Below are 17,306 nucleotides of genomic sequence, written 5' to 3' on the forward strand. Positions count from 1 at the left end.
CAGGGTTCAGCTATAAAATGCAGATTAACATCATGAGACACATATATTCTCTCTCCCCAAGTGTCCTCTTCATTATTCTACCAAATATTTGACATACCTGAGAATAATTGCTGTCGAAACAGCGTGGGCTTCCTGTTGCTGGGAGAAAAATGGCATCTTCTTGAGACGCCTGTACATGCACATTAGCTCACTCCTCTTATGAACACTGATAGATACTGTCACATGACTACTCCCAGCCATTCTACTTCTTTATTTAGGTCCAACGGGGCCACCGTTGTCCACTCATATTTCCCAAAATTAGTTGCGATGTTTTAGAAAACTTAGATTCGTGTGCCCAACTGCCTTCAGTTGGGCGCGAGCATTTATTGGCAGGCATAAGGAGTTGCACTCAAGGTTAGGCGTGGGAAATGCACCAAGCAGCTGTTATGTAGGTTCTCGGCACAGAGTGCCCCTTACAGAATACTATCTTAGTGCAGATCATAATCGCGCCTAACTTTGGGCTTAACTTGAACCAAGTTAATTTATTGAAAGTTCCTCCTCCTGACGCAGCTTCGAGAAACAAAGGGTTGATATGAGCAGATGACAGTCTGCACTTTGCAGTATTTCACTTTAGGATTTTATAAAGCAAATGCGATATGGACACTGTGATATAAAGTTAAGTGGTACCAATTTGTGACATGCTACACGCTATCCCTTGGAACTGTTTTCTAAAACTATTATTAGGAAAGTTGAGTAAAGGTAATACTGTGAGTTTATATTTTTTGCAGTACTTAAAAGAGTACTGCAAAAACTGCAGTGGAGAAAAACTCTAAAAAATAGAGAAAAAAACACTGTAGAAAAAAAAACAGTCACTCTTAATAGAGGTGACTGTTTTTTTTTCTACAGTGTTTTTTTCTCTATTTTTAGAGTTTTTCTCCACTGCAGTTTTTGCAGTACTCTTTTAAGCTGATGAGAGAGAGAGCCCTGACGGGTTGGATATTGTAAAAGTCCATGACTTTTCCCAGGGCAATTGAGGCTTAGGGGGTTGTTTACTAAAGCTTAGCACGAGTTATCTGCAGGGCCCATTTTATTCCTATGAGCCCTGCTGCAAATAACTCGAGCTAAGCTTTAGTAAACAACCCCCTTAGTTATTTAAGTATAATTGTTAATAGTCAGTGTTCCCTTTCACAATCTTTCAGAGCAAAATATTTTTTGATATTATTAATTTCTATATTTTTGCTCTTCCATTTACTATTGTTGTTTGCCTAACTTTGGGCACCATTTACTAAATCTGGACATTTTTTTTTCTTTTTCTTGCTTTGTTTTGTAGTTTTTCATCTCTTTCCTTTATATTTGGTGGAGTTCCTTTCTTTCTGTGGTTTTAATTTGTACACCACTCTGATTTACCTGAAGGGCGGTATATTAAATCAAAATGAACTAAACTAAACTATGCATCAGTTTACCTGCAGTGTGAGGAAGCATTCCTGGAATAGGAGTGGGAAGGGGCTAGCACTTATGCAAATACTTTTGAATTCTCCCAAGTGTGTGCACATTTTTTCTCAGAAAAGCATGGGCTACTGAGACAAAGTCAGCACGGTTTTAATGAAGGGAAGTCTTGCCTCACAAATCTACTGCATTTTTTCGAGGGGGTGAACAAACATGTGGACAAAGGGGAGCCGGTGGATATTGTATATCTAGATTTTTAGAAGGCGTTTGACAAAGTGCCGCATGAAAGACTCCAAAGGAAGCTGGAGAGTCATGGGATCAGAGGCAGTATATTATTATGGATTAAGAGCTGGTTAAAGGATAGGAAGCAGAGAGTAGGGTTAAATGGACATTATTCTCGATGGAGAAGGGTGGTTAGTGGGGTCCCTCAGGGGTCTGTGCTGGGACCGCTGCTTTTTAACATATTTATAAATGACCTCGAGATGGGAGTAACTAGTGAGGTAATTAAATTCGCAGATGACACAAAATTATCCAGGATCGTCTTGTCGCGGGAGGAGTGTGAAAAATTACAAGAAGACCTCGTGAGACTGGGGGATTGGGCGTCCAAATGACAGATGAAGTTCAACGTTGACAAGTGCAAAGTGATGCATGTGGGAAAGAGGAACCCAAATTACAGCTATGTTATGCAAGGTTCCGCGTTAGGAGTTACGGACTGAGAAAGGGATCTGGGAGTCATTGTGGATAGGACGTTGAAATCTTCAGCTCAATGTGCTGCGGTGGCTAAGAAGGCGAACAGAATGTTGAGTATTATTAGAAAAGGGATGGAAACCAAGCATGAGGATGTTATAATGCCGTTATATCGCTCCATGGTGCGACCGCACCTGGAGTATTGTGTTCAGTTCTGGTCGCCTCATCTCAAAAAAGATATAAAGGAATTGGAGAAGGTGCAGAGAAGGGCGACAAAAATGATAAAAGGGATGGGACGACTACCCTATGAGGTGAGGTTAAGACGGCTAGGACTCTTTAGCCTGGAGAGAAGGCGGCTGAGAGGTGATATGATAGAGGTTTACAAAATAATGAGCGGGATAGAGCGGACAGATGTGAAGCATTTGTTTACGCTTTCTAACAATAATAGAACCGGGGACACAGGATGAAATTAGAATGTGGTAGGTTTAAAACAAATCGGAGAAAGTTTTTCTTTACTCAGCGTGTAGTTAGACTCTGGAACTCATTGCCGGAGAAGGTAGTGACGGCAGCTGGCCTTGCTGAGTTTAAAGGGGGTCTGGACAGATTTCTTTTTTTTTTTTAATTCTTTATTTATCAATTTTAACATTCATAATATTTACTTATGAGTGATAATACACAAGTATGAAAATTACAAAGAAACAAATAGAGTCTGCAAATGAACATTGCGAAAATAATATTCATACTAACGCCCACAATTTAGGTAATCGATCCAAGACATTAGGAAATACAATATAATACCAAAACATATTAAATCCAAAAGAACAGCTTATTTCCCAATCGGGTGACTCAGCTCTACCATACAGTGTTGCATATGTGACTAAACTTGTACATTTACCTCTTCTCTGCTTATCAAAAAATCTTCCAACTGTTTTGGGTCAAAAAATTGATATTGCTTAGACTGAAGTTTTATCCTACATACACATGGGAATCGTAAAAGAAAATCTGCGCCTATAGCATTAACTCAGATTTCTGAAGGAAAAGTCCATTGATCGTTATTAAATTTTGTTTTATTTTTGCCAGGTTCTTGGGGCCTGGATTGGCCGCTGTCGGGGACAGAGTGCTGGGCTTGATGGACCTTTGGTCTTTTCTCAGTGTGGCAGTGCTTATGTGCTTATGCCAAGTAGCAGGTGTAAATTAATATAGGTAGTTTTCCTGAGATAACTTTCAAAGAACATGTGCACTTTCACTTTGATAATAACACAAAATCCACAAGTAAAAAGTACTTCCAATTTAGAAAATGATTTCCATAATAGTGAATTAAACTGTGCAAATCGGGTGCCCCTATTGAAAACCTATTTCTATAATCTTTAAATTAGCCCCTAATCCTAATATTATGGATTCTGATTTTCAGTTATAACTGGACAACCTTGATAAAACACCCCTGTTAAGGAAACTGAGTTTTCCAGTTGTAACTAAAAAAAAGTCCAAAAATCATCCGGGTTTGCGATGATCCACTGATATCATCTAGTTGCGCTATTGGGGTCAGATGAGCTGATTGGAGTAGAACTGTCCTCTCTCTCTCCTCCATCCCTCTCCAAGAAGGAACAGTGTTTGGTAGTCAGCAAGGAGATGCATCTATTGTTCTTCTTGCTGACTACTCTTTTCAATGTTGTAATTTAAAAACAACAGTGTGCGGTGCCTTGGGTTGCTGCTTCCTCCCTTGCAGTCTGCACTGGCATATTGCACTTAAAACAGCGTGATGCAGATTCTTGTCTGGGTTGTAGGGAAAGAGGTAGCAATCCAAGGTGCCATGTATGTCCGCTTTAAATTACAAAGTTGAGATGGGTTGCCAGTGGAAAGAGGGAAAGATGCACTGGCCACCACAACTCCTGCCTGCAGTAGAGTTCAATGGATCACTGGCCCATAAGATCAGCTGTGTGGCTGGAAGCAGGAGGGGAAATGCCAGTGGGCTCTGCCAGTGGGGCTCAAAGTGTTAAGGGGAGAGAGAATGATGTAATGGGGGAAAGGGAGGAGGATATATGGTTGAGAAGATGGGAAAAAGTGGTTGTTCTAGGGAGAGGACAAGAGAAAATGTTGAGTATGGGGATGGGAGGAGAGAGTGAATAGTTAGTGCAAAAAATGATGGAAACAGGCTGGGGAAGGGGGAGAGAAGAACTTGGTTGGGGAGACTAGTGAGGATGGACTCAAAGGAAGACTGCCTGAAAAATTGAACACCTAAAATTCCATTTAAAAACACCTAGGATATGAAGCTGTACCTATAATCTACCTCTGCTGTTCATCTTGTTAAAGCACTTATGTTTATTGTAGTTGTAGCAGGTCACAGTATAAGAACCTGCAAATGTTGAAACTCCATAGCTGCACATACAATATTTAACATAGGTGGGAAAATTTCTCATTGTCTGGGGTGAGCTCACTCTGCTGCTGGGAAGTTTATATTGGTTCTCTGCATATTCTAGGATTTTTTTTTCATACGCTCACGAAGGAGCTAGATTTCAAAGATTTACTGTTTTCTAGCTTTGAAGAACAACACAAGAATCTAAACCTTTGGATTCATGATATGGAAGAAAGACTAAACACTGAATCACTAGGCGAGTGCAAGCAACACATTCCTGAGAAGAAAAAGGAGGTGCAGAAAGTGGAAGTGTTTCTGGAAGAGCTGCTGGCTTTAAGGTATGGGAGTTCACTTTGTGATTTAATTTATTTATTGATATTTATTTTAACATTACAAGATTAACTTGCATATTGCAATACAGAGAATATTGTACAATAAGAATTTATACATTTCTAAGTTATTATGCTATCTTTCTTAGATCACAAAAGGAGGAAAGAAAAGGGGGAATGAGTATATTAGATGAGATCAATATTTAAAGAAAGAAGAAAAAGAAAGTACTTCAATAATGAAAAATGTCTAGCCTGATTTTTCCATCTTAATCAATTACTTAATCAGTTAAAATTCGTACATAGAGACTATTTAGTCACTTTTTTCATTTCCAGAAAAGTTCGATGTTCTTCTGGTTCAAAAAATACATATTTGTTGCCCAAGAATCTTATAAGGCATTTGCATGGATATGCTAATAGGAATGAGGCTCCTAATGCCTTAGTCTCTTCCCTGAGAGCCAGAAACCTCTTCCTTCTATCTTCTGTTGTTTTACTAATAACCGGAAATATCCATATCCAAGAACCACAAAAAGTCTTTAAGGAATTCCTAAGGTATAACTTCAATACTGCGTTTAAGTCCTGTTCAAATACAAATGATACGATTAAAGTTCGCCGTTTCTTCATTTCTGATATTGATTCTTCAAGTAAAGCCGAAATATCTTGTGTTCCGAGTTCAGGAACATTAGTTAAAGTTAAACATTCAGTAGCCTCAGATCCCTTTTCCGGTTGTAAAGGTAATGGAAGGTAATAAACTTTGTTTAATGGAGGAATTGCCGCAGAGGGATATTGAAGATTTTCTACCAAGTATTTTTTTTTTTAAATCAGTTGCATTAATTCCTTCTGTCATTGGAAGATTCTTAGGTTTAAACGTCTATTAAAGTTTTCTATTTGCTCGATTTTTCGAGCAGTAATAACTTTGTCTTTAACCAATGCTTCAGAAGTAGATTTTAATTTTGAAACCTTTGATTGTAGTTGTGTAATTTGGTTAGATGATTCTTGTTTAACATTATTTATAGAGAGAGTTAAAGCTTCAATTTTACTCACTAGGAGAGATGTATCTTGGGCTGCTTTGGTAACTGTTGTAGTCATTTTTGTATCGCTGCCCAAATAGTCTCTAATGTTGCCACCATGGGAGTGTTTGGCTCCTCGGTACCATCCTCTGCGGCCTGGGGTAGAGATCTGCCAACCAAGGCTTCGAAGACACCGACTTCCGATTCCTCTAGGCCTTCCTCTAAACCTCACAGGTTCTCTGCAGGGCATGGTGGTGGATTAAGGTCCGGTGGATATAATGATGCTTCTATCCCTGGTAGAGCCATCATTCCTCCCACAGAAGAGAAAAAAAAATCCTTTTCTGAGCCCTTAACTTTGAACAAGTACAACTGGGAGTAGGAAAGATGATTTCTCAAGTACTTGTTCTGTAGTCATATAGGTGGCCATATTCTGAGCTTGTATACAGTGAATTCTATGGAAACTTTGGTGTCCTTTCAGATATTGTGCAAGGAGACGACTGGCCTTATTATATTCAACAGAATAAGTTACATTTTGTCTAAAGCAGGACAGAAAACATTCTTACTCAATAAGCTATTATATTGGAATTTCAAACATTATAAATTGTTCAGTCATAAGTAATCTATATGTGAATAAAGACCACAGTCTAGCTTTTAAATTTCCATTTCTAACTTCTCCTGTAGATGTTGTTGCCTGTGTTTATATGCCACATAACTGATCACCTCTTAAGAAAGCTTTATATACCTCCCATATGGTGCCAGTTCGCAGCACAGGAGACTCATTTCTATTAAAAAAAAATTCCTGAGTTTTAGACTGAAGTGAAGCAAAGAATTCTTCATCCTGCAACAGGACAGAAATAGGTCTCCAAGAAGACAGTCGCTCTTTAGTGTTTGGCCAGCCAAGGGTACAGGATATCATAGCATGACCCTGCATCAAGATACCATGCATTTTCACAGATTGAATTAGTGAAACGAAGTCCTTTGAAGACAGAAAAAAGTCAGTGTGAGCTTATGTTTGATGAGTGGGGGAGTAAAAGTTAAAATCTTAAAATCTTTGTTAGATGGATTCAATAGTCTCCATAATCTACCCACCCATTACTTTGCATAAGAGAGAACAGACTTAGAATGAAGCTTTCATGGGCAACAAGCAGAGATTCTATCTGGAAAGGGTCTATTGTGAAATGAAAGTCCTCCCTAATCAAGGTTCGAGCATTATGCACAGCATTGCTGGCTAGACGAAGATCTCTGAAAAGCTGAGGGTCATCAGAATTCAATAAACATTCAAAAAGAATAACTTTCTCATCATGGATCTTACCCTCCAGCCGCAACCAGGGCCTTTTTTTTTTAATCAAACCACACTAACGGTGCGGTAATGCTCACTTTGAATAGGTTCCGTCAGCATTGCCGTGCGAGAACCGCTAGTGTGGTTTGATAAAAGAGGCCTCCAGTTTCCAACTGAGTCAGACGAGCAGGAAGAAACTTGAAATCCTACTCCTTTTTGAATAAGGCTTATGACACCATTCTTTGTCCCACAGTTTGAGGCCTTCAGTGGATTCACGAAATTTTTAACATTTCAGTGATATAATGGGTATACAAGCCATTCAAAATTATGTCACTAACCTCAATTCTGAGACCAAACTGTCCAGAACATGCAGTTGACAATCCATTTGTAAAAAAGGATCTTGTTCAATTTCATAAATTTCTTCAGACCACTAGCACACCAGCCACGCTGCCATATATTAATGTCATTTGAAAATGAAAAATCTCCAGCTGGGAGATAAACATAATCCGCCCAATATTTAAAACCATTTAACCGGCTCCTGGTAAGTTAAATGGCACTTAACCGACTATCCAGCAATATTCAGTGGGAGATAGCCAGCTATCTCCTACTGAATATTACTGGTTAGCGTTTAGTAGATAGCCGGTTATATTGTACTATATAACTGGCTATTCACTAATATTCAGCACATCATCTGATAAATTTGGCATCCAAACTGGATTGCTAAAATAGCAGGGCTATCTTTGGTCAGTTCCAACTTAACTGGCCAGCACTGAATATTGACTTGCCCGGTTAAGTTGAAACTGGCCAAAAATAAAACCCGATATTCAATACCAGTCACTGGAAATGGCTTGGCATTGAATATCCAGGCTCAGCTACCTCCTCGGTCTGAATATCGGCCTCAATGTCAGGCTTATATTTGGAAAATCGAGATTCGAAAGCGCCAAACTCCTACGAGAAAAACTGCATTGGCTCCCAATCAAAGAGCGTATTGAGTTCAAAATCTGTTTCCTGGTTCATAAAATCATCTACGGCGAAGCCCCAGGATACATGACAGACCTCATAGACCTACCAGCCAGAAATACTTCAAGACTAACACGAACATGTTGTAAACGGGCCCACTGCTCCAGTATGGGGGGAGGAAGCCGCCTCCCGCGAATAGCCAGATCTTCACAAAACTGCCACCAGGGGATACTTCAAAACATTCCTTTATTTGTCAGGTTAATAACCAAACTTCACTCCAGTGCCCTGGGTTAGGGCTTCTCCAGCAGGGCGGTTCTGCCTTGCTTAGTACATTAGCCCACTAAACACAAAGACTCTGCCCCACTCCCTGAGGGGGATTCAGTAGTCCTTTTGAAATCCCTCCTTTTTGGTCAAAGTCAATAGCACACAAACAGTACTTGCCCCCAAGCAGGCTTTCCCCTCCTCCCACCAGGCAGTCCTCCTTCATAAACAAGCCTTTCAAATTCAAAAGAGTTTCTCAAAATAATCAGGTTTCAAACAGGTTTGTAATTCCTCCAGCAAACTTTCCAACATTCAGGTTCCCCCCCCCCCCCCCAAGGAAAACAATGTAGGTCTGCAAATCTTCAGGTGCTGTGCTCCTCAGGACTCTCAAGCTCCCATTCCATTTTACTTTCTTCCTCTTGCTCAGCCTCATTAACCCCCTCTTCCACCCAATCCATCCAATCCTCCTCCTGCTTCTCACCCCACCCTTCCCTCTTACAGGTGGGAGGCATGATATACTGATTGCGGGTCCAGGGGAACTGGGCTTCTTCCTTCTCCCTCCCTCTTGTGGTCAGAGATGGTATATGACCAGTTTGCCTATCCCCTGGGCTCCCCCTGCTGGGACTGGAAATGCATTCTGGGAGATGTAGTTCAGGGTTTTGCTGCTTCATTTTGTACAACTGGACTGTAGCCTTGTCACAATATCTAAATCTCCACCACCCAAGCTGTAAAGGCCTCAAATACAAATCAACCTATGCATCCAACTTCACCTATATAAGCACACAACTATGGAACGCACTACCAAACGCAGTGAAAGCAACATATGACCACCTAAACTTCTGGACACTACTAAAAACTAACCTGTTCAAAAAGGCATATCCTAACGATCCAACTTAAACGTCTTAACTCTGCAACACAACGTAACCAAAGCTTGTGCAGGACATAACTTAACTCTTCCTCCTTACGATTCCCCAATGTGTCTGTCACACATTACTCTGCCACAACATCACTCTGTATTTGTTCATACCGATATTGGCGATCACCTTTATGGTACTATGCAAGCCACATTGAGCCTGCAAATAGGTGGGAAAATGTGGGATACAAATGTAACAATTAAAATAAAATTTAAAAAATGGTGAGGTCATATTGGACTTTGGGAGCAACCAACCAGATGAAATCAGCATATATATCAGCCGTTGAGCAGCAACATCATGTACAAGCTGCAGCATTAAGCTGTCTCAAGTGAAAGAGCTGGAATGCTTCTCTACAGAAGTTTCTAGATAATCAAAATTGTTAGTATTATTATTTGTGACCCTCATGTGAGCTGGGTGGAGCAGACCAAACTGTGCACCTATCTATTCTAGTATTTAATCTTCCTGTTTCCTACTTACCAGGTTCCATCTGCCACTCACACCACTTCCTAGCCAATATCCCCTTCTCACCTGATCACTAGCCCTCCCATTTCTTCTCTTTCTGAGTTGTTCCCCAGCCTCTTGCTTAATCCCCCATTTCTACCCTCTCTATTCTCCACCTCCTTAGACTTTATCTGCTGTCCTTCAACACCACCTCTCAACCTGTGCCCACCATATAACCTCAGTATCTTACTTCTTCAGTCAATTCTCTCCCCATTTAATTTTCACACTCCCATTTATACCTCCAGTCCTCAAAACCCATCTTTCTCATTCCCCACCAAATCTTTTTGCTCATGTTCTCTCCCATCCCTAAGTCTCCACTCTCCCTACCAAATGTCTGTATGGCTAGTGATACCAGGTTACATTAGCATTCTATAATGGAACCTAGACACCTAGGTTCCTTTATAGAATAGGCACCTACCATATGTCCCTGGGACCCAATTATAGAATTATCCCCACATGTGTCTCATAAGGCTGCAGTAGCAGCAGTGGCCATAGGGTGTCAATATCCCATCAATCTAGATACTGTGGCAGGGTTACCATTTGGAAGTAAAACCCAGACTGGCTCAATCTGTCCTCCTTTTTCTGGAGTCATAGAGTAACCCATCATAGATCCAATTTCTGCAACATTTTTCTCCTTTTTTAAAATTAAATTATTTTTGATTATATCAATAAAATGGCTCTCTCATCTCTCCAACTTATAAGTAGTTCACAATGAATAACACATCTGAAAAAGTGAGGCACGTAGCTCTTATTGGGCAGCCTCCTGATATAACAGGGGGCAGCATTAGGGTCAGGGATGGACTGACCATTGGGACAATAGGGGCAGGGCCTGAGGACCCACAGCAGTAAGGGGGCCCACTCTCCCCTAGCTTCCATTTAGTTTAATCACTTTTGATAGATGGTTAGGGGCCCATGATCTTGGTTGCCTAGTCCACGGTCAGACCGGCCCTGATCAGAGTACAGGTTCCTTCAATGGATAAAAAAATCCAGATAGTGTCCAGCATTACTTCACATAAGTACTTTATAGGACACATACATTGCCTATGTGCCTTTATAAAATTGACTTGCAGATGAGCATCAAATGCCCACACACAGATTTGTACCTGATTTGAAAAAGATGTGTTTGTGCATGCATTCTACACACATAGCCATATATTATATAAAATACATGTGTACATTGCAACACAGCTTCTGCTGCCCTACCTGTGCCCTGACAGTGCCTGTTCACAAGCCACCAGATTCTCTGAGGACAAGCAGGCCTCGTTTTCTTGTTTTTGGTGAGCCTGGTAGCTAGGGATTCCCAGATGTGAGAATATGAAGGCCTGCTTGTCCTCGGAAAAAAACAAAGATACTTATCTGCAGCTGGTGTTCTCCGAGGACAGCAGGCCAATTATTCTCACATACCCTCCCACCTCTTCTAGGAGTTGTCTTTAGTTATAGGCCTTTTACTTTTTCACCTGACTGGAGGACCCACGCTCGTGACTGGAGACCCATGCTCGTGCGTCGAGCAGGAAGGTACCAGCGCAAGTGTGATGGGACACTGCTAGAACTTCCTACCTTTCTAGCTGGTCAGCGTCCGCACTGGGCTCCGTCAGATGATATCACCTAGATGTGAGAATAATCAGCCGGCTGTCCTCGGAGAACACCAGCTACAGGTAAGTATCTTTGCTTTCTATATGGATCGCCCAAAGTTAGGTGCTCTATTGTGGGCATGGATCAAGGATCCGCTCAAAGTAATTGGCAAAATTAGTACTAACAATAATAATTTGTGTTAATAAGCACTTAGTTGGCAGTAATTAGGAGTTACATGTGGATCTGCCCTACTCTATATCCAAAAACATGCGTGCTTAAATTTCATAGCGTAACACAGTACAACAAAGAGAGGGAACAAAGTACAAGTTCAAAACCGAGCAGCAAAAGAAAGCACAAAAAACCTTCAAAATAGGGAGAAAGTTCTTTTAATCATACAACTTGGAATACAATTTTCAAAGATTGACCCGACACGGGCCGTGTTTCGGTGCACAGTGCCTGCATCAGGGGTCACAAAGGTTATAGGAGCAGTGTGCAGCAGCAGTATTTACTCCACAAAGGTCATAGGCGCAGTGTACAACGTTTTTATTTTAATATAGGTGCGAAGAAAGGAGCAAATATTGGTGCTATACACTGCGCCTATGACCTTTGTGGAGTAAATACTGCTGCTGCATACTGCTCCTATAATCTTTGTGAGAAATTGCTTAAACAGAGAGGCTTCAAGGTATTTCCGGAATATCAAATAATTAGGTTCCCATCTGATGAATTTTGGTAAGGAATTCCACCATTTGGTACAGAGGTAAGAGAATCCTGACATGTAGATTGACTTGTAGATCACATTTTTGCAACTGGGATAGTGGAGGGTTGTATAATCTCTTTAACCAGGGAGAGTGTTGCGAAGGGGGAGATCAATTAAAGGTTGTATATAATCAGGGATTAAGCCATATAGAGTTTTGAAAACAAATGTACATAGTTTGAATATTAGTCTGACTTTGATTGGGAGCCAGTGTAACTTTATAAGCAAAGGGAGTGCACTTTCAAATTTCTTAGTCTTATAGATTAGTCTGGCTGCTGTATTTTTGAGCTGTCTTTAGTTTGTTCAAGGAAGATTCCTTACAATAATCGAAGTGTGATAATACTAATGTTTGTACTAAGGTTCTAAACATATCATTAGGGAAGAAATGCCTAATTCTTTTTAGTTTCCACATTGCTTTAAGATTTTTGGTGATGGCTGCTTGGACTTGGATGTCTATTAACATGTAGGTATCAATTATTATACCAAGTATCTTTAGATGGGACTGTAGTTGGGACTCCAATGGATAAGTTACATTATCAGTTGTGAAGTTGTGACAGTTTATGACACAGTGAGGGTTAGATAATAACAGAAATTTTGTTTTCTCTCTATTCAATTTTAGTTTAAAGGTGGAGGCCCAATTCTCCATCAGGTCTAGACCAGATCTGATGATAGACAGCACTTTTTCAATAGAACCTTTGAAAGGGATGTAGATGGTTATATCATCCTCTTAAATAAAATTGTTATAACTATGGGTATTGGGCACCTTTCCTAAGGGGAACATTGTAATATTGAATAAGATGGATGAAAGTGGGATCCCTGTGGGACTCCTCAGTCTGGTGCCTAATGCTGGGAAGATGGAATTAGGAGATTTGACTTGATAGGATCTAGATTTTAAAAATTCTCAGAACCAGTTTAGGACAGACCGTCCTATACCTAAGTTGTCCATTAGCGCATGTAGCAAATTCTAATCTATCATATTGAATGCACTTGACATATCAAATTACATAAGGATGATCTTTCTGCCTAGGCTAATTTCTTTCCTGAAGTTAGCAATTAATGTTGGAAAAGGAGGACAGATAATCCATAAGTTGGTGAGCGACTATGTCCTCTATCACCTTTACTAGTAAAACGATAGAGGCTACTAGCCTGTAATTTGTTATTTAATTATTTTTTAATGAATAATATGATTGCAATTTTTAAGACTATCATCCACCCATCATTAGTTAGTTCATTTTTATCTCAGTTTCATCTGCTTGTTCGTTATTTTATTTCTTATTATTTTTTTATACAAGTAAATTAATGTTACAATTATTTTAAAGTTATGAATGTTTACAATGCAAAAAATTAATTTTATGTATGCCACTCTTGTTTATTCAATTTGTTATTTATTTTGCTTTGTATGTAGATCCAATAGGCCCCTGATGCAGGCTTATGAGCCGAAACATGGCCGTGTTGGGTCATTTTTTAGCTGTTGAAATTAAAGACTTCCTGAGATCCTTTTTGCACAGTCCTCACTTTCTTGTGTATTGCTTTTGTTGCACGTGAGAGTTTTCCACCTCCTTTTTGTAATTTGTTACATCATTTATTTTTACCAGGGGATTTTTAGGGATGGGGGTTAACATTATTGACCCTTTTCCTGCTGGGAAATGACCTAAGGATAGCAAAAGAGAGATACGTGATCTTAGGGATTCTATAAACAGGTCAGGTGCAGCTTTTAATAGAAAACTAGGGCATGAATCTAGTACACAGTTAGAAGATGAATAATTCAATAGAAAAGATTTCATCACAGAGAATGAAGGGGGAGAGAATGATGACCAATATCTATCAGTTTTGATACCATACCTTAGGTGGTTATGCAATTTTATAGAAACTTTTTCCTGGAATGTTCACCTGCGGAAAAAGCTTTATAAAATTTCACCCTGCACCCAGTTTTCAGTCACTGCTGCCACTACGTTCTGTGGCATTTTGCAAATAGACATCAAAGGGACCTTATTATAAGGAATTTTAAAGTATGTACTAGCAGCAAAATTAATCAGAACAATCTTTTAATATTGATTTTGCATTTTTGGAAAGAGGTATTTTTTAAAGCTTAAATTAGTTTAAAGTAATATTATACAATAGTGGCTAGTTAGTTAGTTGGGACCTAATAAAGTAACAAGAAAAGTGCAGGCCTCTTGGTTCCAATGTCCTAGAAACTCCCTTTCCTAAAAGCAATATATGGTTTATAAAAAATGAAAGAGAAAATGGGGGAAAATCCTGTAATTCTTCCCTCTGTCGCTGACTGTACCCACTGCAAATTGCAGTATTTTCACTGGTGCACACTGGTATGTCTAACAGTTTGTTTGGTTTTAGAGTTTTTCCTTTTTAAAAATACTTTCCATTCAAAGGTTATTTCTAGAATTGAAGTCAGAAACCATCTTATTTTCAGAGATTCGTTTGACAAACTCTCCCAGAGGGCCCAGGCTCTAAATGAAGATGGATGCGGAGATGGGAGAGAGGTGCGTCTAGCTTCCCAGCTTGTCTTGGCATACCAAAACCTTGTGAAAACCACAAAAGAGAGGCTACGAACCTGCCAGGTGGCTCTTCAGGAGCATCAGGCCTTCGAGGAAGCACTGCAGAGTACTTGGGCCTGGCTGAAAGATGTGCAGGACAGGCTTGCCACTGCAGAATGTACTGCTGGCAGTAAAGACTCACTGGAAAAGCAACTGGTGCAAATTCAGGTAAAGTATTTAGGGGGTCAATATTCAAAGTGATTTAGCTGGCCAGAAACAGTTCCTGGCCAGTGAAATCACTTGTTTGGGGCTAACCGGACATATTCAGCATCCTAAATTTCATAGCACACAACTCCAATGGAAGTGTGGCCATGGAAGGGGTGTGGGTCAGTCATGGGCATTCCTAGAAATTAGGTGCACTGTGATTTACATGCCTGCCGTTAGTTGGCAGCTGCGCCCAACTCAAAACTAGCTATGATGGGGGCATTCCGGTGGTGGAGTCAGTACTTAAGTGGAGTGTGGGTTCCAGTTGCGCACAGAATTATAGATTAAGAGGGCAACGTGCATAAATTTAGGCACGACATTTGCACCACATTTTTGATTGTCCAAATGGATTTATGTGCGTCCCCTGCACCTAAGCGCTGTTCTATAAATTGTGCCAAACTGTAGGTGCGGTTCCACGCTGAATTTTTAGGCACCCTTTATAGAATCTTGCCCACTATACCTTTGAAGATTGATGGAATGTATTCATGTATTTACTACACAGGTTAGGTGGCCTGATACCTCAGACAGCCAGAGCAGGGTGGAAGCTGAGCCTTTGGATGATCTCTTTCATTTGACCGTGTTTTTCCATACCTTAGGAAATCCTTTTGATGAAAGGTGAGGGTGAAATTAAGCTAAACATGGCCATTGGCAAAGGAGAGCAGGCTGTGAAGAGCAGCAATGAAGAAGGGCAGGAGGTGATTCAGAAGCAGCTCCAAACCCTGAAAGATGTATGGGGCAATGTGAACAGCACGTCACTTAAATCGCACAGGTAATGTCACTTAATTTGGCTTTATATGGACAAGTATACATTTCTAACTGCAGCCAGTGAGGAACATGGACCAGATTCTGACAAGTTAGCCAGTTTCCACCTTTATGCAATATAAAGGCCTGATGGCATAATAGAAAATTGGGCAAATAAACCCTTCTCAGTTATTTTCGTCCTATTCGCGATTTCCATGTGGAAATGCCAGCAATTACATGTATATAGCACAATTATAAAACCAATTTGTTATGAGTTTATCCTTTTCGGCAGACTGAATGGACCTTATAGGTCGTTATCTGCCGTCATCTACTATGTTACTATCCAGCTTATTTTTGAACGAGGCCAGCCATCTTCCGACACAAATCGGGAGATGGCAGGCCATCTCCTGAAGCCAGCGAAATCGGTATAATTGAAAGCCGATTTTCGCCGACTTCAACTGCTTTCCGTTGCGGAGCCGGCCAAACTTCAAGGGGGTGTGTCAGCAGGGTACAGAAGGCGGGACGGGGGCATAGTTACGAGATGGCTGGCTTCGGCTGATAATGGAAAAAAGAAGGCCGGCTCTGAGGAGCATTTCGCCGGCTTCACTTGGTCCATTTATTTTTAGGACAAAGTCTCAAAAAAGTGCCCCAACTAAGCAGATGACCACCGGAGGGAATTGGGGATGACCTCCCCTTACTCCCCCAGTGGTCACCAACCCCCTCCCACCCCAAAAAAAAATTAAAAATCATTTTTTTGCGAGGCTCTATGCCAGCCTGAAATGTCATACCCAGCTCCATGTCAGCAGTATGCAGGTCCCTGGAGCAGTTTTTAGTGGGTGCAGTGCACTTCAGGCAGGTGGACCCAGGTCCATCCCCCCCCCCCCCCCCACCTGTTACATTTGTGGTGGTAAGTGTTGAGCCCTCCAAACCTCCCCAAAACCCACTGTACCCACATGTAGGTGCCCCCTTCACAGGGCTATGGTAGTGGTGTACAGTTGTGGGGAGTGGGTTTTGGGGGGGGATTTGGGGGGCTCAGCACCCAAGATAAGGGAGGTATGCACCTGGGAGCAATTGTTGAAGTCCACTGCAGTGCCCCCTAGGGTGCCCGGTTGGTGTCCTGGCATGTGAGGGGGACCAGTGCACTACAAATGCTGGCCCCTCCCACGACCAAATGCCTTGGATTTGACCGGGTTTCAGATGGCCGGTCTCGGTTTCCATTATCGGTGAAAACCAAAGCCAGCCATCTCAAACCCGGCCATCTCTGACATTTGGCCGGCCCGAACCGTATTATCGAAACGAAAGATGGCCGGACATCTTTTTTGATAATACGGTTCGGGGCTGCTGTTTGTGGCGCCGCCCATATAGATGGCCAGCGCCGTTCGATTATGCCCCTCCACGTAATTTCAGAAAGCAGCTATTTACACATGGAAATCCTCACTATGTAGATTTGAAGACGGCATGGTTTGGGTGGGGTTAGCGTGGGACTAAAATCTACACATGTATTCCTTCGTTTCACAAAGGGAATATATATATACAGTGAGAAAGTTCCGTGTTAGCCTTTACCCTGTTCGACAGCACATATAGGTTTAAAATGTTATGCTTGTTTCAGCCAGGGCTTTATAAAAGGGATTGAGAGAGTAATGGGCTCATTTTCAAAAGAGAAGGACGTCCATCTTTTGACATAAATCGGTAGATGGACATCCTTCTTCCAGGGACATCCAAATCAGTATAATCGATACCCGATGTGGGACGTCTTTAGCGGAAGTC

The 17,306-nt window shown here is 41.1% G+C and overlaps 1 protein-coding gene across 1 annotated transcript in view; it reads left to right on the forward strand.

The window, feature by feature from the left end:
- SYNE1 (spectrin repeat containing nuclear envelope protein 1) overlaps positions 1–17,306 on the forward strand; it is a 982,166-nt gene that overhangs the window by 409,556 nt on the left and 555,304 nt on the right. The window contains 3 exon segments of the mRNA XM_030198470.1: positions 4,648–4,803; positions 14,471–14,762; positions 15,395–15,567. Coding sequence (XP_030054330.1) covers positions 4,648–4,803; positions 14,471–14,762; positions 15,395–15,567 — 621 coding nt within the window.

Source organism: Microcaecilia unicolor, chromosome 3 (genome assembly GCF_901765095.1).
Source record: "Microcaecilia unicolor chromosome 3, aMicUni1.1, whole genome shotgun sequence".
Lineage (NCBI taxonomy): Eukaryota > Metazoa > Chordata > Amphibia > Gymnophiona > Siphonopidae > Microcaecilia > Microcaecilia unicolor.